Source organism: Acartia tonsa, chromosome 5 (assembly GCF_053477335.1).
Source record: "Acartia tonsa isolate MP-2025a chromosome 5, ASM5347733v1, whole genome shotgun sequence".
In the NCBI taxonomy this organism is placed as follows: domain Eukaryota; kingdom Metazoa; phylum Arthropoda; class Copepoda; order Calanoida; family Acartiidae; genus Acartia; species Acartia tonsa.
The window spans coordinates 15886445-15908768 of NC_137264.1; the positions used below are offsets into that span (position 1 = coordinate 15886445).

The 22324-nt window shown below is 33.8% G+C and overlaps 1 protein-coding gene across 2 annotated transcripts in view; it reads right to left on the reverse strand.

Moving 5' to 3' along the window:
* The window catches only part of Nprl3 (GATOR complex protein Nprl3), a 23911-nt gene continuing 1587 nt past the window's right edge, over positions 1-22324 (reverse strand). The window contains exons 3-20 of one of the 2 annotated variants that reach the window (XM_080160511.1): positions 21726-21843; positions 20827-20937; positions 19832-19966; positions 14823-14941; positions 14468-14525; positions 13934-13995; positions 13613-13696; positions 13171-13259; positions 11335-11446; positions 10043-10115; positions 9718-9820; positions 3855-3961; positions 3395-3495; positions 2805-2993; positions 2235-2306; positions 1401-1475; positions 764-850; positions 1-159 (exon numbers count right to left, since the gene is read on the reverse strand). In XM_080160511.1, coding sequence (XP_080016637.1) covers positions 135-159; positions 764-850; positions 1401-1475; positions 2235-2306; positions 2805-2993; positions 3395-3495; positions 3855-3961; positions 9718-9820; positions 10043-10115; positions 11335-11446; positions 13171-13259; positions 13613-13696; positions 13934-13995; positions 14468-14525; positions 14823-14941; positions 19832-19966; positions 20827-20937; positions 21726-21843 — 1720 coding nt within the window. In that variant the 3' untranslated portion in view covers positions 1-134. Of the gene's footprint in view, positions 166-763; positions 851-1400; positions 1476-2234; positions 2307-2804; positions 2994-3394; positions 3496-3854; positions 3962-9717; positions 9821-10042; positions 10116-11334; positions 11447-13170; positions 13260-13612; positions 13697-13933; positions 13996-14467; positions 14526-14822; positions 14942-19831; positions 19967-20826; positions 20938-21725; positions 21844-22324 lie in introns of both variants that reach the window. The other variant, XM_080160510.1, reaches the window with a different exon arrangement.

Below are 22324 nucleotides of genomic sequence, written 5' to 3' on the forward strand. Positions count from 1 at the left end.
TAATCACAATATTTTATTATTCAAAAATATATAATAATCAATAAATGTATGTAAATTCATATGTTTCAAATCAACCAAATATCACAAGATCAGATCCAATAACAAAAAAAAGTTGAGACAGAACTTAAGATATTTTAGCTGTCTATTTCTCGTGATCTCCTAAAATTAATATTGATTATATTAAACATGTTATATTTGAAATATTTCAAAATGGTTGGTACGTCCATGTCAAATACCTACAACCGTTGGCAAATTTTTGTTTTCCAAAAGGAACCTATACAATTCATGAACAAGAGCAAGTCATGTTTAGCTCCTTCTAGTAGTGAACCTGAGTATTTTTAACTGAATATACCAAGTTTCTTTCTATAATACAAAGTAGCTTGATGTCTGTCCGTCCGTCTGAAGCTTAAGATCTCGGTAACCACTGAACCGATCGGATTCTACTTTTCAGTACTGGTCCTGTTTCGTAGAAAGCTGGATATAAAACGATGCTAGACATAGTTTTTTCGTATGGATGAGAACCGGTTCCTATCCACCGGATTCGAATGAATACGAGAATAGTTATTTCTCGCATCGTATTATAAACGGCTTTCCGGCACCTCGGGGCTAAAAAAACTAGTTTTAATCTTTTGATTGTACATTCTTATATTCGTAGAAAGCTGGATATAATACGATGCTAGACATAGTTTTTTCGTATGGATGAGAACCGGTTCCTATCCACCGGATTCGAATAAATACGAGAAAAAATATTAAAAATATTTACCTAAAAAATTTGACTACAACCGGGTCTTCATGTTCAGTTTTAATCAAGAGCTGGGAAAATTTATCCACAAGATTCAATAATGTTGCCCTGAAATTAATTCAGTGTTTATATGTAAATTAAACTGGTACCCAAAGCTTTTTTTTAAATACCCTCTCCTCCATTGTGAACTTTTATGAAATCTTGTTTGGTTGGTTAATGTAATCTACACAAAGAGTAAATTTGTCTATAATCATTGAAGATGTATATAAAAGTACAGAAATGTAAAATAGAAGTCAAATGAAAAACTTAATTTTAAATATGGCAATAATAATCCCATTTCTACTTAAAGTTTTTTTTTACATATCTTAGTATACGGACAATAAAGACTTCCAAATACTTTAATAGTTATATATCGCATCGTATAGGTAGTAGTCAGCTTTCCGCGGATATCAAAATGAAAAATTATAAGATTAAAACCAGTTTTCTTGGCCCGGCCCCGCATGGTAGAAGGTTTTAATTTTATGATTTTTATTTTAATATTTGTGCAAAATTGTCTGTACTACGATGCTATACATAATTATCAGTATGAATAAGAACTGGTTGTAATCCAGCGGACATTAACCGGTTTCGATGCCATACTTGAAAAATGAATACTTACCTCCTCATATTTTCTAGATACATGATTTCTTCCATATGATGAAATCCACGGAAATATCGACACAGAGATATAAACCTAAAAATTTAATTACAAAAAGTTTACCAGTTTCCCCAAAGTACCTAGTTAAGCATAGAAACCGCCCCCCCCCCCTTTTTATTTTTAATTATCTAAAGATGTGAAAGCGAAGGGCGTAGGGTTCTGTTCTCCCTTTGTACTTTTAGGGAAAGCAATACAAGTTTACATCTCTTTTTCTTTAACTAGCAGCTGCGCGCCTAGCCTCTAGGGGCTCTCTATTTGAAAAGAGCAGAAAAAAACCTAAAACCATTACTAAAATAAAAAAATATAAATACTAAAACCACCCAGAGATCTATGTAATTGTAAAATGAAGAACCCAGTCGGTTTAGTGAAATCTTAAACCAGAGACAAAATACCGTAGTACTTTTTATAATAGGATAAAAGATTTCCTATATATTTGTAATGTTTATTTGTACGTCTACTTCAGTCCGTCTATTGTTATAAAAGAAGATGACCAACTCAAAACTACCCTGTACCATAAATACTAAAACCTCTACTGGACTATTTTAAGCTCCTCTGAAAATAAAATTATGGTCAGGGATTTATGCATTACAGGCAAACATACATCCTATATTACATGAAGGAGAGAGAAACCATTGGACTGTAAATTACACTGGTACTCAAAAATTTTATAAACACGTTATCTGATTTGTTAGCTCAAACTTTTGAGTAATTTTTAAAAATTTTGATTGGTTGGATCAAAACTAATAGTGTCAAAACTTTTCAACTATTAATTTTAAGATTTGTAAGTTATCAAACCTGGCAAGATCATCAAGATTATTAGAAGCAGGCACACCGAGAATTACTCCTTTCTCTTCTTCTGTAAATTCTCTGAAAACATTTGAAAGTTTAGACTTAACTTTTTAAAAAGATTTCTAAATTAATAAGATGTTATTCTATTAATTTAAAAATTGCTTTCGACTCGACCAGAATAGATTAGATCAAGGGGCTGCTGCTATTCAGCCAATTAATTCCATTTGAAATTGCCGAAAATTAAATATTTTCTTGGAGTAAATCTGTTTTTTTTTTGGTGTAACTGTAAGAGAAGTGGGTAAGAAGGGGGAGAAATAAGGGAAAGGAGTTGAGGGTAAATTTTCACTTAGAATTGTTTGAGAGGATTACATTCCCTTTTCCCAGAAATATCTGCCCTGAAGCAATAAACAAACGAAAAACTACCCCACTCTCTTTAAGTTTCAATTTGTTTCTAAATAAGCAGATTGGTTCTGTGCACCACGAGGCATTCTCAAGAAGCCTTCCAATTAATTTTTATACCTTACTGAACTCACACACACACACAACTTGCTACTTTACAATGTATGGGAAACTTACTTTAGTATCTCCTCCCTTCTTTTCTCCTTCAATTTCTCTAACTCGAGGGCACTCTCCACTCTCTCCTTCTCCCTCTCTCCCTCAGTTTTCTCTTTCTTGATGTTGGTCTTGTCAGCTCCCTCGCCACTCTTCTCTATGTCAAGCTCTGATATGTCCTCGAGCTTGGAGCGAAGTTCACTGGCTACGGTTCTGAACAGAGAGGGTAAAGACTATTATGTAATAATGGGATTTAAAATTTCAGTATGGCTTAGAACCGGTTTTGATCCAGCAGAAATTAATGGGATTCAAAGCATATGTTATACCTGGAATCATTGAAGCTGAAGTAGCTGCCAACACAAGAACTATACCTGGAATCACTGGCCATGCTACCAGAGAAACTAAAGTAGCTACCAACACAAGAACTATACCTGGAATTACTCGCCATGCTACCAGAGAAACTGAAGTAGCTGCCAACACAAGAAGAACTATACCTGAAATTACTGGCTATGCTACCAGAGAAACTGAAGTAGCTGCCAACACAAGAACTATACCTGGAATTACTGGCCATGCTACCAGATAAACTAAAGTAGCTGCCAACACCAGAACTATACCTGGAATCACTGGCCATGCTGCCAGAGAAGCTGAAGTAGCTGCCAACATCAGATCCTGCCAAGCTTGTCTCCACAATTGATCCTGTCAGTGAATTGCTGTTCTAAATCAAAATGAGAAATAGCACATTAAAAATTACAGAATATCATTTACGCTACTTCAGACAATGAATTACGAAAAAGTTCTAAAATAGTTCAGACAAAGAACTTGTGCCTGTTTTAGGCCAAGGCCTTTCCCTTATTATTACTATCCTATTATCGAACATCTATCATTGCAGTAGGCACATCTTTAAGTTGAGACGCAGTTTGGTCGTAAATTGGACTCCCCAACGACGAGCGAATACGCTACAGTCGCTTGTTAAGTCTGATACTATACTAATCAATGTCACTTCAGACCGATTTTGACTAAAAAAAAATACGGTAAATTATCATAATCAAGGTATAGAGAAGCTGCGCTGCTAACCTGCTGTCTCAAAGGTTCCAGGTTCAGGTTGACATGGAAGTCTATCTCTGGATTATCCTCCCTCTCCACCTCCTGACGGAAGTTCCACGCCATGTCGGAGGTCAAAGCTTTAAATATTATTTAGTTTATTAAAATTCTAAATATAGTCATCGGCGTTTTTCCTCTAAGTGTCTAGTTTAGTATTCTAAATCTACTTAACGTAGATATGATACTTTGTACTTTTTGTGCAATTTAAAAAAAAATTGTCCTTTTATCTATGCTATGAGTATGCACCTTTTGGCCTTTAGGGGCTAGAAATCAACCTTATTCGACATTCACTCAAAGCCCCAAAAATAATGGACTTAAAAGTGTATTAAACTGTATATAAGACATTTGCGAATATATTGATACCATTAATTTGCCTCTTAGATAGAAAATAGTATGTTTTTTAATATTTTTCTCTTGCTACAAATCAAATTTCAAATTTGAGTCACCAAAAATGCTAAACTAATTTTTGCTCCAGAAGAATCAATTTTTGGAGTTAGAAAGTGCTTAATACCTCATTTTAATCGCCTGGCATTGCTTTATAATATACAGGTAATGACTTGGTTTTTTATGGAACAGCTGACTAAAAAATCGAGGTTTTGTGATGAACCCACTTTTGTTGTTGCTCCATAAATGATATTTTTTTCCCCAATTTTTTGGCTGTAAAGAAGCTTTATATATTCATATAACATCCACCTAAATTTGACTTTTGGTATTTTATTTATAACATCACCAGAGGGAATTGAATTTTGGAAAAAAAATATCAATTTATATTTTACACTGCTATGCATTGTTCTTGTTCTTGTTTCTAAAAAAAAATTTATATTATAAAAAAGAGAATTATTTAACGCTTCTATAGGCATGTTTATCATTTTTCTAGGCTTAATATAACTATAATTACACCTTTTTAAAGTTAGACATCATAACATATTAACACAATTATTGAATCGGTCTGTATTATTAAGCTGGCAACTCTTAAAACAGCTGCATTTCATTATCCTATTATATAAAGTAGTAATCTTTGTTGTCTTTAGATTACAGTACCTATTGAGTTCTGTGTTTTATGGATGCTTCCTATAGGACCCTGGATAGTTTTGGAATTTTGAAAATAATATCAATCTATATTTTACACTGCTATGCATTGTTCTTGTTCTTGTTTCTAAAAAATATTTTTATAATTAAAAAGAGAATTATTTAATGCTTCTATAGGTATGTTAATCATTTTTCTAGTCTAAATATAACTATAATTCCAGCATTTTTTAAACATCATTATATTCAAGTTATTGTAATTTTTAAATAAAATATCAATATCAAGAACTATTAGAACAATTTTTACCATGCAAAACAAGGTGTTATAAAGTGTAGGATCCCTCACAATATCTATCTGTCTGTCTATAATGCATTACACATGTAATGCTAATAGAGAGGATGCTTTAAGAGTGCTCTTATAATGTGAACTTCTCATAATTGAATGGGCTTCCTGAAACCAGAGACCATAAAGTTGGCCTAGTAACTACAAGGGGGAGTGCAGGAGTATCCAGGGGGAGGTGCTTGTAAAAGGGTAATTTTTTTAGGGATGGGGGTAATCACCCCCCTTAATATATTATGGGGGGTATAAACCCAGCCTTTTAAATTTTTTTTAATAGGAGTAAAGAAAATCCTTAAAACTTACAAATCTAGGAATCAAACTAGCACCCCAACCAATAATCGGTTCCATGCCAAATGTAGGAGTGGAAAAACATTGAAGGGACAAATGCATGAGTCCCAAACGTCAGAGTGGAACAAACGCAGGAGTGGGACAAACGTTGGAGTGGACAAACGCAGGATTTTTGGGACAAACGTCGGAGTGGACAAACACAGGAGTCCCAAACTTTTTTTTCAATTTTGAATTTTTGTTTACAAACACAGCCCCCCCTACCTTCGTCCCGTTACTTTTCTTAGTTAGGTTAGGTTAGGATATAGGCTAGGGGGCTGAGCGCTGCAGCCATAGTCATTATTTTGTAGACAGGGGTATAAAAAATTTCAAAATTGTAATATTATTAAAATAGTAGACACTCCTAGGTTTTATTTAAGCAATGTCCACTCCAATGTTTTCCACTCCGACGTTTGTCCACCTTGATGTTTGTCCACTCTGACGTTTGTCCCATTCTTACGTTTGTCCACTCCGATGTTTGGGACTCCTGCATTTGTCCACTCCGATTTTTGGGACTCCTATGTTTGAGGTAGAACCCCAATAAGTAAATCTCAATAAAACTTGATAAAATTATGAAAAATATCAAAGTATTCAATCCCTGAATTTCAACCATCTATCTTAAATAGGAGTAGAGAAAATCATGAAAACTTGAATTGTAGGAATCGATATAGCCCACCCCAGTTTTTTGGCAAATCCTAATGAAACTTGATGAAAATATGGAGTATTGATAGAGAGAGAGAATATTCAATCCATGAAAATTTAAGCCTTCTATCTTTTATAGAAGCCGAGAAAATCTCGTTTTCCCCTTTCTGTCTCAGACATATAGACATACCAATGGACAGACATACAGATGAATGGACAGACAATGGACGGACAAATATTTTGAATTATAGAGTAGCTTCACTACTAAAAAACTAAATAGGATAATTGTTGTACACAAATTGATTTCAGTATGTTTTAAATGAGCTTACATAATCAAGGACGTCCAAGCTTTTTGATTTGGGGGGGAAGGGGGGAGGGAAATTTGGGCATCCCCATGTTTATTTTGTGGGGTAATCTTTATATAAAAAAGGCAAGGACGTCAAAGCTTTTTATATTTTTTTTTGGGGGGGGGGGGGAGAGGGGAAGATTAAAAATTAAAAATTTAAAAATTATGGGGTTGCCCCAAATTAATTAATAACCCTTAACCCCCTAACCCCCCCCCCCCCACCGGGACATCCCTTTACATAAAGTAATGATTATAAAGTTGCTAAGTACCTTACTGCTACAAAAATCATCTTCCAACATTTAAGATTAATTCTAAAACGCCTGAATTAACAATAAGAGCTAACCATGCACAGTGCCTTCGAAGGTGCTTTGACTTAAGTGTCAGAACCTAAATTGGGACATAGTGCATTTCATTACCCTAGGTTAGGTAACTTCATTTCACTTTTCAAAAAAATCTAAAATGCAGCGGTTTTTGAGAAAATTAGATTTAAAAATTTCTAGTTAAATTTTCACCCACTAGGAGTTACCGCATAATCATGACAAGAAAATCAAAGATTATTTATTTAATATTTTGAACAACTTTGCTTTTATAAAGTCAGTCATAAAACCTCCCTATATATGATTTATTTAAGGCTGAATTTCTGTGACCTTAGCAAAGCAATTGATAAAAATAGCCATTAATTACATCACTTCAGGAGTGGTTTTATGAAGAAATTTATTAGAGCAAACTTGTTCAAAATTAAAAATAAATAATCTTTGCTTTTCTTGTTATGATTATACGGTAACTCCTAGTGGGTGAAAATTGAACTTGAAATTTTCAAATTTAATTTTCTCAAAAACCGCTGCATTTTAGATTTTATTGAAAAGTGAAATAAAGTTACCTAACCTAGGGTAATGAAATGCACTATGTCCCAATTTAGGTTCTGACACTAAAGTCAAAGCACCTTAGAAGGCACTGTGCATGGTGTGGATATACACATCCTAATTGTAAAAATGTTTTGCTTTTTAAAATTGTAAATCAATTATTCAGGAATCGTTTTACTTTGTTTGTTTACTAGCAGCTGCGCTCCAAACATCTAGGAGCTCTGTAATTAAAGGAGTAAGGAAATTAGTAAAATAGCCTTATACTTTACCGAAATCTTAAGCTACAGACAAAAAAGCTTTATATAACATGTATTAATTTGTAAAACTGCAAATGATAAAATATGACCTATTTTTTTCTCTTTAAAAATTCTCTTTAAACACCTCCCCCTTTTTATATAAAGATGCTAATTCCCCCCTAACCCCAAGAGGATATAAGCAGTAAAAACCCCGCAGGTGGCACAATTTTCTAACACTTCTTTCTTATTTAGTCTTTTAAAAGGATTCAAATTGCATTGACATATATATATTTTTTTTTAACTCTTATTTTATACATCTTAATTGGAACTGATGATCTATTTTTATAGAGAAACATATGTATTCCATCAATAAAAAGTTAAAAAATTAAGTGTGTTTATACATATAATAAGGGGGGGGGAAGTTCTGACACATTTGCGTAAACGGTGAGTATAGGCTTTATCTTTGGACTGAGCGGATAGGTTATTAGGGATAAAATCATTCTTATATGATGAATTTCCCCCAGATTTAAGATTTTTTGGATAGGCCTCCAGGTTCCGGAGCTCCAGGCCTCCAGGTGGTCTCTGTACAGGTAAAAATAAAAAAAAAAAATTTTTTAAGTTAAAAATCAACTTATAAAACAAAATATGCATATTTTTTCTTCAAATATGTGAATAATATTAAAAAAGATGCATATTTTGTTTTATAAGTTGACCTGTAACTTTAAAAATTTTTTTTTTTTTTCAATTTTACCTGTACAGAGACCACCTGGAGGCCTGGAGCTCCGGAACCTGGAGGCCTATCCAAAAAATCTTAAATCTGGGGGAAATTCATCTTATAAGAATGATTTTATCCCTAATAACCTATACTCTCAGTCCAAAGATAAAGCCTATACTCACCGTTTATGCAAATGTGTCAGAACTTCCCCCCCCCTTACTATATATAATAGGATAATGAAATGCAGCTGTTTTAAGGGTTGCCAGCTTAATAATACAGACCGATTATATTTATTATTATTAGTTTATTATTAGTTATATTAAAATAAATAAACTCAATAGGTACTGTAATCTAAAGACAACAAAGATTACTACTTTATATAATAGGATAATGAAATGCAGCTGTTTTAAGAGTTGCCAGCTTAATAATACAGACCGATTCAATAATTGTGTTAATATGTTATGATGTCTAACTTTAAAATGGTGTAATTATAGTTATATTAAGCCTAGAAAAATGAAAAACATAACTATAGAAGCGTTAAATAATTCTCTTTTTTATAATATAAATTTTTTTTAGAAACAAGAACAAGAACAATGCATAGCAGTGTAAAATATAAATTGATATTTTTTTTCCAAAATTCAATTCCCTCTGGTGATGTTATAAATAAAATACCAAAAGTCAAATTTAGGTGGATGTTATATGAATATATAAAGCTTCTTTACAGCCAAAAAAATTGGGAAAAAAAATATCATTTATGGAGCAACAACAAAAGTGGGTTTATCACAAAACCTCGATTTTTTAGTCAGCTGTTCTATAAACAACCAAGTCATTACCTGTATATTATAAAGCAATGCCAGGCGATTAAAATGAGGTATTAAGCACTTTCTAACTCCAAAAATTGATTCTTCTAGAGCATAAATTAGTTTAGCATTTTTGGTGACTCAAATTTGAAATTTGATTTGTTGCAAGAGAAAAATATCAAAAAAACATACTTTTTTTTATCTCAGAGGCAAATTAATGGTACCAATATATTCGCAAATGTCTTATATACAGTTTAATACACTTTTAAGTCCATTATTTTTGGGGCTTTGAGTGAATGTCGAATAAGGTTGATTTCTAGCCTAGGGGTATTTACAGGACGGGTAGGGTAGAAAGTCGACCCTTTAGGTTTGGTGTTTGATGGAGGCTATTTCTCTTGGAAAGGTGGAGGTACCCTACCCAACCCTAAAAAAGTTATAAACCTTCCCTGTAAAAGAGAATCGCTGCAAAGGAGGACCCTATCAATCGAACGGTTTGTGAGATCATTTATTACAGACACACAGAAATTTTATATAAAAGTATTACCTAAAGTACAATAAGTATGTAGCTGGAAGATGAGACCATGTCTTAGCAACCAAGTTATTATTTCTGTTCTCTTGGTGTGGTGAAGACTAAGCGGGGGCGGCACCTAGCGGGTAAATTGTTTTTAAATTCATGGTGATAAAAATAATTTTTTGGGAGGGGGAGGGTGGTACCCTTTCCAAAAAAGTTATAAACCTTCCTAGGACCTATAAAAAACTACACTGTAAAGGAGAACCATATCGGTTCAGCGGTTAGCGAGATCCTTCGGTGAAAACAGACAAACAGTAAAATATACTGTTACTTTATATTGATTTTATTTATGTTTGACCTGCGCAGTTGATGGTAATGAGAATGATGATAGATGTTCCAGTAGAGAATCTCCATTAAAGCATTCAGAAAATCTTAAAATTATAATATCATTTCTTATTATATATGCATATAACTAGCGGTTACGCCCCTAGAGGCCTATAGGGTCACTTAAGGTGGGGGGGTTGTTTGAGTTGGAAGTCGACCCCCTCCCCCCCTTACTTAAAATTTTACTTTTTAAGACAAATATAAAAAATTTGGGAAAGGGTAATTTTTTTCTAAGGTGGTGATATCCTTCGGTACAAACACAATTCCAGTTGATTTTCTACAAGGATAAACATAATTGAAAAAAAACATTATTTCATCTCTTATTACATTTGGCTTAAAGCCCGTTTTCGTCGTTTATTTTTAGATAAGAGCCATAGTTGTGGAGAAAAACAAGATTTAATTCTTTTGGTGAGAAAAAAGCCGCCGCCAACTGATATAACAAACAAATGAAATACTACCTAACCCTTAATTAAAAGGGGGGGGGGGGCGGATGTGCCACTTTTTGAAACCAAAAGTAAAACACGCATGATCTCAGCCCATAAAAGAGTTACAGCTCTAAAATTTGGCACAGCAATTGCTTTTGTGGAGAACAATATGGAACTGTGAAGAAACGGCGGCGGAACCGCCGCTCCCGCCGAAAACCGCCGTTTTCCCGCCGATTTTTTTTTGCCTTTTCTCGCCATAATAGACAATTTTGAATCATCTGAGATAAACTATTTTTTTCATAAAAAAATTCCCATATATTTTCACGTGACACTAGTAATATTTCAAACATGTCAATATTTTAAAATAAGTGTAAAGTCTTTTAAGTGTCAAGTGAAAATATAAGGAAAATTTGTATGAAAAAAAAGTTTATCTCAGATGATTGAAAATTGTCTATTATGGCGAGAAAAGGCAAAAAAAAAATCGGCGGGAAATCGGCGGTTTTCGGCGGGAGCGGCAGTTCCGCCGCCGTTTCTTCACAGTTCCATATTGTTCTCCACAAAAGAAACTGCTGTGCCAAATTTTAGAGCTGTAACTCTTTTATGGGCTGAGATCATGCGCGTTTTACTTTTGGTTTCAAAAAGTGGCACATCCGCCCCCCCCCCCCTTTATTTCTAATTGTAGGGGGTGGGAGTTATTTATGCTCAACGAGAGCACTTCGAGGGAAATCGTCGACAAGTATTAATTTCATAGTAACAACCTCTTTGTGACACTTGGAAAGACAGAAGATGGACGCACAAACTGTAGCTTAAGAGTATCAGCACTACAAATAAATACACTTACGATTGTTGTAGCAAGGTTGGTACAGGAGTCTGAATAGTTTGGGCCAGCACATAAACATTACTCTCACAAATAGGGTAGATTGCTATTGCTTTACCCCAATATAATAAATGCCCTGAACAAGAACAAAGAGGGTCATTCTTTTGCGTAATTCCGTAAACTTGGGTGTTGGGTTGTAGTCAAATACACTTATAAAGTCAAAGTGTTCCTAAATGTAACCAAATATATGAAACTAGCGGCTACGCCCCTAGAGGCCTCTAGGGGGCACTTGAGGAGGGTTAAATCCCAAGACTTAGATTTTAGACTTAGATTTAAAACAAAAAAGTAAAAATAATTGGGGAGGGGAGTTTTTTTTCTAGGGACGATTTCTCTTCGGAGGGTGGTGGTACCCTCCCCCAAAATAGAAATAAACCTTCCCGGGACCTATGAGAAGCTAACCTGTTAAGGAGAACCCGATCGGTTCAGCGGTTAGCGAGATCCTTCGCTACAGACAAAAAAAGCTTACTACTTTATATAATAGGATGGTCCAGAATTAAGTACAGTTTGACTTAATAAGAGTATTTGAATACAACCTAAAACTCAGCTTTACGGAATTACGTGAAAAAAAAATCCTCTTTGTAGTAACGAAGATACTGTATAATTCACTTTGTCTGTCCGTCAGGCAATGGATCGAAGATATGTAATTTTCTTGACTTTTTAAAGATACTTATTTCCAAAGAACATCTAGTTTAAAATTGGTACGTTAGTTTGTCGATCATGCAATAAATACATATGTATATTATATGTATTTTGAAAATGGTTTCGTGATTTTTTTATTCTTTTTATATTCTTATTTATTTTTATTGTAACTACTCAAAATTTGTCCTATGATTCACATTATCGGTAAAGTTTGTCCCTAATTATTTGTTTGTACTTACTACTTAGAAGTGTTGTTTAATAAATAGGGGTTTAAAAAGAGACTTTCTGATATTGTTACATTACTAATATCATGCCTAATCGTCATAACACAATTTAAAATCTATAGAAAAATTCTAGCATTTTACAAATTACAATGTATGTTTAAAGTTGGAATTGTTTTTCTTAGGGAAGAGTTAAACATGTTAGTACGCGTTCTTATTGTAGAAAAACTTTACTTCTAATAAACGTTCATCTTAAAGTGCCTAGGTAGTAGGTCACAGAACTCGCTACCTTATTTAATTTTTTTTCGTGATTTTTTTCCGTGATAGATAGCTTTTATTCGTTAATTTCGATTTCAAACTTTGCATGATGATTCCTGTAGTAGTTAGGTACGATTTAGAAAGCGTAGCAACTCTATAATCATTACCAGAATGTCCGTATGTCCATTTTAAACATGTTGATTTTTCTACTTTTTTAACAATAAATTTTTATGTGATCTAATTATCCGTTTGATCTGATTTTTGGTATATTGATTCCTGGGACAACAAAGAACAATAGTTTAAGCAAAGCAACTCTATAATCAAGTCCTAAAAATGTAAGTATGTCCTAAACATTATCCTGTATCAAGCAGTTTTTCAACAAATTTACTTACAATTTTGATTCGACTCTTTCGATACTTTTATATTCTGATTATTCAGTTCAGACACTATACAAGTGTTAATGTCCGTTTGTCCTACCGTTTCAGTGCTTCGCTTTTATGGATGTTGTCATCCTTGTTTTTTTTTTGAAGAGGCACTGAGGGTTTCATCCCCACAGGGTTATGCATAAAGAAATTAACTCCCCTCCCCTTAATTTCAAATTATTAGTAAATTAGGGGTCTTTTGGTTTTACGACAAGACACTTTGAAGAAAATTACCAAAATCCGGGAATAAATGTACTAACCTGTCAAATGGAAAACTTGCATTAAAGAAAGATCCGTATCAATAGATAAGGTTCGGAAGGATTTCAAGGGTGAAGATTGTCTTACCAATCTAAAATATACCATAGAGTGATCAAAATAGATTATTTAAACATGGTGTATCTTTTTCATAAGTCTAATATAAGGTGTTCCGATGTTGATTCAGAAAAATAAATACTGTTTTATCCAAGAGCCGGTTCTAATCCACTGGATATTAACCGGACTGGAATAGTTATTTCTCGCATATATTGTATAAATAGCTTTCCGCGGATATAAAATGTACAATCATAATATTAAAACCAGTTTTATATTCGTAGAAAACTGGATATTATACAATACGATACAGGATTTTTCAGCGTGGGTGAGAACCGGTTCTAATTCAGTGGATAATAATCGGTTTCAAAGTCATACTAGAAAGTGTATTACCTTCTTAAAGCAGGACTAGCATCAGTAGATAAGCTTTCCAGCAAATAATTTCTATCCACAAGAAATAGCAATGTATGATATGGCCTAAAAAAATTAACAAAACTTATGAAGATTTTTTTAAAAAAGGAGGGGCATTTTTGCTATGGGCGATTTTTCTTAAGAGTGTAATGGTACACTCTTCCCATAATAGTTATAAACCTTCCCAAGACCTCTGCGAAGCTTCACTTTAAAGAAGAATCATATCGATTAAGCGATAGCGAGATCCTTTAGCTGGCACAGACAAACACACATCCTGTTACGTTTATGTAATAATTGTTTTACCTTAGTTCTTCTAAACATTCAAATATTGTTTCTGGTTCTACAAAGCTTGTTGGCTGACTAAGCTGAAATAACAACATCTTCAAGGATAAGACAATGGAAGATAAATAATTCTTGTGTGTGAATTTCTGTCTTTGATAGCTTGGAAATAATACAGGAAAGATCACTTAAGGCGACCACCTTTGAAAAAAAAACTTGTCCTTATACTTTAATACCTCTGGAGATTGTTGATAACAACGTAGGGCAAGGCCTTTATAAAACGAACATCCCACCTACCGCAGTAAACCAACCATTTCATTGAACGTCCTTTATCTAAAAGTCCTAAACTGGCAGGTTATTGAGTTGCGCCTTTTTCAAGCCAAGTCAACCCCCACTATTATTAAAATTAATCTCGTGCATCTGTTATAGCATATTAAGGCACAACTTTTAACGTATTTTATTATGACGATGTTTTGGCCGAGATTCGAACCCATCACCTCCCCAATGACGTGCTACAATCGCGGGATTTTGATACTAATCTTCCTTTTATTTTAATACCTGATAAACTTTTTGAGGAAGACAGAATGAGATTTCTATCCATTTATTCAGATACAACCTAAATAATAAACAATTTAGTTATGGGAAAAAAACAATTAGTTTAGGAAAAAAAATAAAAAAAAATAAAATAACCTACCAAAGCTACTATGAAAATGCTACGAAACGCCCCTTAAGAGGCGTTGCCACGAAAGGGACTATAGCCAAAATGTGTTTTTTTTTCATGTAAAAGTTTATTTCTAATCGTATTTTTGGGTGCTTTTCTAAATAAATTCTTGACTAAATATGCACATCAATTTATCGGCCATTGTCCTATCCCTTTAGATCCCTGCATTTAAATAGTTTTACATTATCTCACCTAATTTCCCCAGTAGAGCATAAGCTATGGTAGATAGTCTTAATATCTTTAGCCAGGCTAGATCTCTCCATGGACAAACTAAATGGATGTTCCTGCTGGTCTTCTGGCAAGGTTGTTACCTGAAAAAATTCAAGTATGGCTTGGAAACCGATTAATATACACTGGTTTAGAACCGGTTATAAGCCATTCTTAAAAACCATATATAGCAGCGTATTACGAACTTTTTTCTTCGAATATTAAAATAAAAATCATTAAATCAATATCAAAATATTTTTTTATTCTTAAATCCGCGGAAAGCTGTTATAATACGATGCGTAATATTTCAAACATGTCAATATTAAAAAAAATTGCAAGTGTAAAATCTTACAAGTGTCAAGTGAAATGCTAAATTTGAAATCAATAGGGCAATTCTATTATACCTAAATTAAAGACTAGAGCTATCCTTTAAAGTAAAACTTTGCTTTCAAAAATGTTATATTTGTAAGTTATTTGCTCTAATTTGAACACAATAAGAAAGAGCAAAATTGTTAAGACCCAAATATAAAGTTTATATTTTGCCATGAATATAAGGATAGGAAAAACTACAGAAAAAAATATTCTGCTCACAATTGTTACATTCTAATTTGGATAACAGTATAAAAATGAGGGGTGATGGGTTGAAGATCAATACATCCATACCATTAACCAACAACTGTGGCACTGGCGTAACATGTAGCACATTAGCTTTTTGTCTGGAAGAATGTGGTAGGTTTGAATCTCGGTCTAAAACTGGGTCATAACTAAAGGCGTTATAAATAGTTCTTATTGCTACTATGTCATGTGCGCGCAACTCATTACCATAAACAATGAGTTAGGTCTTAAAGACAAAAGTGGTGCAATCAAAGGGTTGGATTTGTAAAGGACGTTTGACAATATAATAGTTATAAACATATTTAAGCAAGATTTGTTTCAGAGATACACCAAAATAAGATCTCGTGGTGTATCCCATCCTCATTAGGCTAGGCTAACAGAGAGAGAGGGGACAATGGGCCGTTTATTACACTAGTGCCCAAAGTTTTTTTTTAATAACGTTTTCTGATTCGTTAGTTTAACAACTTTGAAAACTTTAGTGAATTTTGATTGATTTATTTATTTTAATCTACAGAATTTTTCGAATCATAATTGGGGATGTACAGCAATATATCGGTCATTGTCTTATCCCTTTAGATCCCTGCTAGGCGAACCCTCCAACCCTGAGATATTGCACTTAATCTCTGCTCAACTTTCTCTAAACTTAAATTGAAACCAAATAAAAAAACAAAGACTTTTTAAAGTGGTTTAGAAATTGTATCTTTATCGTTCAAAAATATTATCTTCAAAATTTACCTAACCTCTAAAAAATAATTACCAAAAGTAAAAAATGGTTCAAATACCTAGGGTGAAGCGGGGCATTACCGGTAATTTTTTTGGTTTTTTGAAAAAAAAATGGGGTAAATATTAATATTTTTAAATGGGACCAAGACCATTAGAAAGCTTACGGAAAGGACTATCAGGTCCTAATAGGACGTTATCCTAGGACTTTTAGAAGTTTGTCATAATTGGACTCAAAGAAATTACCGATAAATGCCCCACGGTGGGGCATTGTGGGTAACGTCTTTTTAACCTAAAAAAAATCGATGAAAAACGGCCAAACGGCCAGTCAAACATAAATAATCATAATTAGTATAGGTTATAGGGATTATCCACAAAAATTTTTATAAAGATCGGACTATTCCTTCTATGTCAAAAATTATTTTTTTTTAAAAGACGAGAAATTTCGATTTTTTTTCCACAAAAATTTTCTTAAAAAATAAAATTTAAATTTGTTTATATAAAAAAACCTGTTCTATTCACTTTTTGGCCTAATTCTTAAAAAGCCCATATTGAATTTTAGATTTTACCAAAGAAAACCTGAAAATTGATCTTAAAAATTGAATTTGAAGTTTTTTTCGACGTTACCGAAAAATACCCCGCTCGAACTTTGGTCATTTTTGAAAAAAATATCAACTCTACATTTAAGCTCTCAACGGATTTGGAAAGAGCGGGCAATTCTTAGTTCAAAAGGTTTTTACGGATCAGTTCTAGGTCTTACCAATTTTTGTTTAGGTCGATCTTTATACACCTAGGTGAAAAAAATTTTGGAAAAAAAAAATTTTCGTCCAACTTTGAGACCCAAAAAGTACCCTTAAAATTCACCTCACAAAAATTTCATTTTATACTTTTTTGTAGGCAATTTAATAAGGAACAAATTTGGTTTTATGTTTTTTTCTGTCAGTCGATTAGAACATGGAGATAAATGTCATTTTCTGAAGGTGGGTAAAAAATTACCGGTAATGCCCCTTACCGGTTAATGCCCCGCTTGACCTTAGTGAATATTGACAAAAATAACTTTCATAGTAACATAAAAAGTCCTTTGTGACTATTGAATTTTTGTTGACAACCTTGACTTGATGCACTTTATTGAATATGATTTGAAAACCATGACTTGATGCACTTTATTAAATTTTGTGTTGACAACTATGACTTGATTCACTTTATTAAATTTGTGTTGAAAACCATGACTTGATGTACTTTATTAAATGTATGTTGACAACCATGACGTGATGCATAGGCGTCCAAGGGGGGGGGGGTAATGAGGCGATTACCCCCCCCCCATTCAAAATTTACCCCTGCCCTGGGGGTGCCTACGGCACCCCCAACCATTTAGGAGGGGGTATTTACCCCCCCCAAACAATTTTGGGGGGGTAAATGGTGGAATTTGTTCCACTGGCAAGAAATTTTGGTTTTTTGATAACTTGTTTACCCCATCCCTTATCCTCCTTCCCCACTTTTGCTTTCATTACAAAATTCTTCCATCCAATCTTAACAACGCTACTCAATAATATAGATCACCAAATTTAAACATGAGCTGACGTTAAAATCGGAAATACATATCATTCATTATGAAAATAATATATCCAAGTGCGTCTGTCGATAGCTCTATATTTTAAATTTTAAGTATAAAAATATCGTTTTCGGCTATTCCTTGTCCGATTTAGGCTTTTAATTATATCCTGTCCGAGACAAATTTAGATCCGTTGACTAATCAAAAATCGTTTCAGTTAGAGGTGTACCCAACGTCTCATTTTATTGCTACCCAAAGTCTTATAACTACGTTGCAATTATATAAGAAACCCTAAATTAAGTTTAACAAAAGGAGTATACTACACATTTAAATCACGCCCCCACCGCGTGGTTTAGTTTGGCACTCCTTTGTCAACAACCGGGGTAAATACCCCCCCAAAATAAAAAATCTCTAATAAAAAAATTTTTGCGCATTTTTAATACTATATATTTAATAAAATTTAAATTACCCCCCCCAAAAATTTTACCCCGGGGGTAAATTTTGGAGGGGGTTAACTAAATTTACCCCTGCCAACAGATTTCAGGGGTGGTAATTACCCCCCCCCAAGCAAATTTTACCCCCGGGGTAAAAATTTTGAGGGGGGTAAAAAAAATTTGCGGCGCGCTTCGCGCGCCATTTCACCCCCCAAACACGAATTACCCCCCCCCTAAAAAGTTTTTACCCCCCCCAAAATAAAAAGCTTGGACGCCCCTGACGTGATGCACTTAATTAAATTGACGAACATGACTTGATGCACTTTAAAAAATTTGAGTTGACAACCATGACTTAATGCACTTTATTAAATTTGTGTTGACAACCATGAATTATGCACTTTATGGCATTACTGCCTGCCTAGCCGCGGGCGCTCGGCCCCCTAGCCTATAACCTAACCAAATTGTAAAAAAAAATGTTGTTTGCTGCCAGAATCAAAGTTCTCTAGGGGGGGGGAGGGGGGGGGGGGGTGTTAAATTTGTGTTGACAATCATGACTTGATGCACTTTATTAAATTGTGTTGACAACCATGACTTGATGCACTTATCAAATTTGTGTTGACAACCGTGACTCAATGCACTTTATTGAAATTGTTGCAAGCACTCCAAACTAAACAATAACTTGTATAGGATTGGGTACAACCAGAATTTGGGATTCAGGACAATACCTTAATTTTCATCCAATTCCGAGGTCTATGAAGTATAAATATGCCTTTATATGTTTATACTCATTTTGGGAAATAAAAGAGTGTACATTTGTTTAACGAAATGCACTAATGATCATATAAAGTCCTTTTAATTTTTGAAAGTTCATAAGTGAGGGAGAGGAACACTTGTAGAACAACAAAGATTCTAAGTGTTGCAAAAAATGAGAAAAAAAGTGTAATGGACTCTACATCGCAGTGCATGGTGTATTGAGCTAATGTATCAAATTGTCAAAGCCAATGGAATTTCAGTATATAATGTAATGTACTAGAAGAGTAAACATAATAACGGATGACAGCATCCATGAGTAGCGAAGCACCAAAAAAATAATGAAATGGACAAACAGACAAAGAGAGTATTATATGTATAAAAATTCAAAGAAAGTCACGAGAACTTTAAAAAAATAAGGTTGTGTCTTTTGAAGTATGACTGACAGACACACGTACAAAACAATGTATAAACAAAACGCTCATACTTACTAGGAATCATCACTAAAACTTTCAGCTGTCTCTCTTCAATAGCAGTCGAGAAAATCATATTTCATAGTGCTGCGGAGGCTGTATGACAGACTGACTAAAAGACAGAGTGAAGTATAGAGTAGCTTCGTTACTTAATAAAATATGTAGTATTCTCCTAAGCCATCTTTACTTTTACTAGTGAAAATAAAAACATGAATATAACTAAAAATAGAGCTGGTGCTCAAAGTTTTATAAGCAAAATATCTCATTTGTTGGATTTTTTATAAAAAAAATGTGAAAACTTTTAGGTATTTAATATGGATTTATTGGTTGGAACTATTAGTGTCTAAATTTTCATCCAATAATTTTTAAGTAGAGAAGGGGTAATATACCATATCCATTTAAGTCCCCTGCAAATTATAGAAAATGTTTGCTTTTTATTTTGTAACTTACCTCGTCCATGGCAGAAATAAGATATTTAGTTTGTCTGCTGAGATATCCAACTCTTTTTTCTTCATGTCTGATGGCCAGGCCAATTCTTTGGCTCAACTCGTGGTAACTCTGCACTACGGAGTATTTGGCCATGGCCTGAAATTATAGTAAACAAGGATGACAACATACATAAAAGTGAAGCCCTGAAACGGTAGGATAAACGAATATTGACAATTAAAGAGTGTCAGAAATGAGTAAGCAGAATATGAATGCGTAGGTACCTAAGTCTAAACAAAAATGTAAGTAAATGCAATGTAAGGACAAACTGACATTTTTTTGAACTTGATTACATAGATACTTCGCTCATAATATTGTAATTTGTTGTCCTAGAAATCAGTAATAAAAAATCAAATGAATAGGATAATTAAAACATACAAAAATTTGTTATCAATAGTAAAAAATCAGCATGTTTTAAATGGACTTTTTGGCAACGATTATGGAGTTGCGACGCTTTCTAAATTGTCATAGAAATCATCATGAGTATGACAATTCAAAAATGTTAAAAAACGAAATAAGCTAACTAACACGGACGACGGACGGACCGACCCTAATTATAGAGAGCTTTGCTTTGAAAAAGAAAGGAGTAAATTCTAATTCAGAAAACGAGGGGGGTAGATAAATAATCGTAACTCGAAGTGTACAGGACTCTCAGGGATGGCAAAATCTTCATCTTTGTATAAAAATAACAGGATGTCTATCTGTATGTGTGATATATAGGATCTCTGTAACCGAAGAACCGACATGGTTCTCCTTCATAGTAAAGCATCAAATAGATCCAAAAAAAGATCCTAAACTATTTTGGGGGATGGTACCTCCACACTACCAGGAAAAATTGCCATTGGAAAAAAAGCCATCCAACCCCCCTACCCCCTTATATAGAAAAATATCATTTCTTAAAAGATAAGTTGCGTATTCTTTAAAAAAAAAATAATTAAACAAGCTTGTTAAAAAATTACCTTGAGAGCAAAAACAATTTGAAACATGGTGATATTTGAGGTCCAGTGACCATCCTCGTCCTTAGCTGGTTCCAGAGATATTGGGTGCCCAACAAATCTCACATCATTAACCTACAAAAAAATACCTGTAAAATAATTTTTACCTTAATATTTTAATCCAACAGAATTGAAAAGAGGAAAATGGAAATTAATGTATCCTTATATAAAAGTAAAAGAATGTCTTCCGTCTTAACTTTTTATAACTATTTAAAGTGGTGTTTCGACAATCACCCCCTTCCCCAAAGAGTGAGCGTAGCATCCAGGGTTTCGGATCCGCATTGATTTTATGCGGATCCGGATCCGGATCCTCAAAATTTGGTCAGTGCGGATCCGGATCCGGATCCTACTGGATCCGGATCTTTGACAATAAAAATAAAATCACCAAATTTTTCAAAAAAATTTATTCTTCAATTCGAAGTCAAAAATACTTTTAATTTTCAAGTCTGAACCTAAACCTTAAAGATTGGCTCTCATCAAGAGAATGTCTGAGATTTTATATAAATTTAGGTAGATTTTTCCATTTTTTCCGCATTTTTTGGAGTCTAAGGATCCGGATCCGGATCCGCATTTTTTTTGCGGATCCGGATCCGGATCCTTGGACTCAAAATATGCGGATCCTTGCGGATCCGGATCCGGATCCGAAACCCTGGTAGCATCAGAGGTGTATATTCAGCATGGGATTTCCTGCTGAAGGGGGAAAATGAATCTTGTGCAGAATATGCACCTCTGTGTAAAAAACTTTAACTACAAAGAATTAGATAAAATAAAAATAGTTGAAATTAAATGAAAGAAAGTATCATAAATCTACTACTCGCATGAGTAGACATGCTACTGAAATAAAGTTAAGCAGTGTATGTTACCTTGAGTTCAAATTTAGACCCACAAAGCTGTTTTGAAACGGCGAACATATTTGCCAAGATTTCATCTGTAAATCCTGTTAGCTGTCCATTCTTAATATTTGTAGGCTCGGCATTTACTCTAAATATTTATGAATACTTTAATCAGGGCTTGGCAGCCTCGTAAGAACTATTAATCAGGTGGAAGGACATTCCTTTATTGACTTAATATCAGCTAAATGAATAAGCTGGCTCCTTAAATGCAGGGTGGGAGGGGACATTTTTCTTATTCGTTGGTTCAACAGCTTTGGGGACTTTTATTGAATTTTTTATTGTTTAGCTCATTAAGTTGAGTGTCCAAACGTTCAACCACTAATTGTAATCTACAGACGGAATAATTTTGTGTATAATCATTGTGAATGTACGTCAATTTATCGGCCATTGTCTTGTCCCTTTAGATATCTGGTAATTGAATTGAGAAAAAGGACATTGGAATGTCAACTATTACGGTACCTAAAGTTGAATAATCAAGCTCTCCAAACTAAACCTTTGATGCTTTTAAAAAGCTCGATTGGTCAGTTCAAAATAGAAGTGTCCAAACTTATAAACTAATAATTTTAATC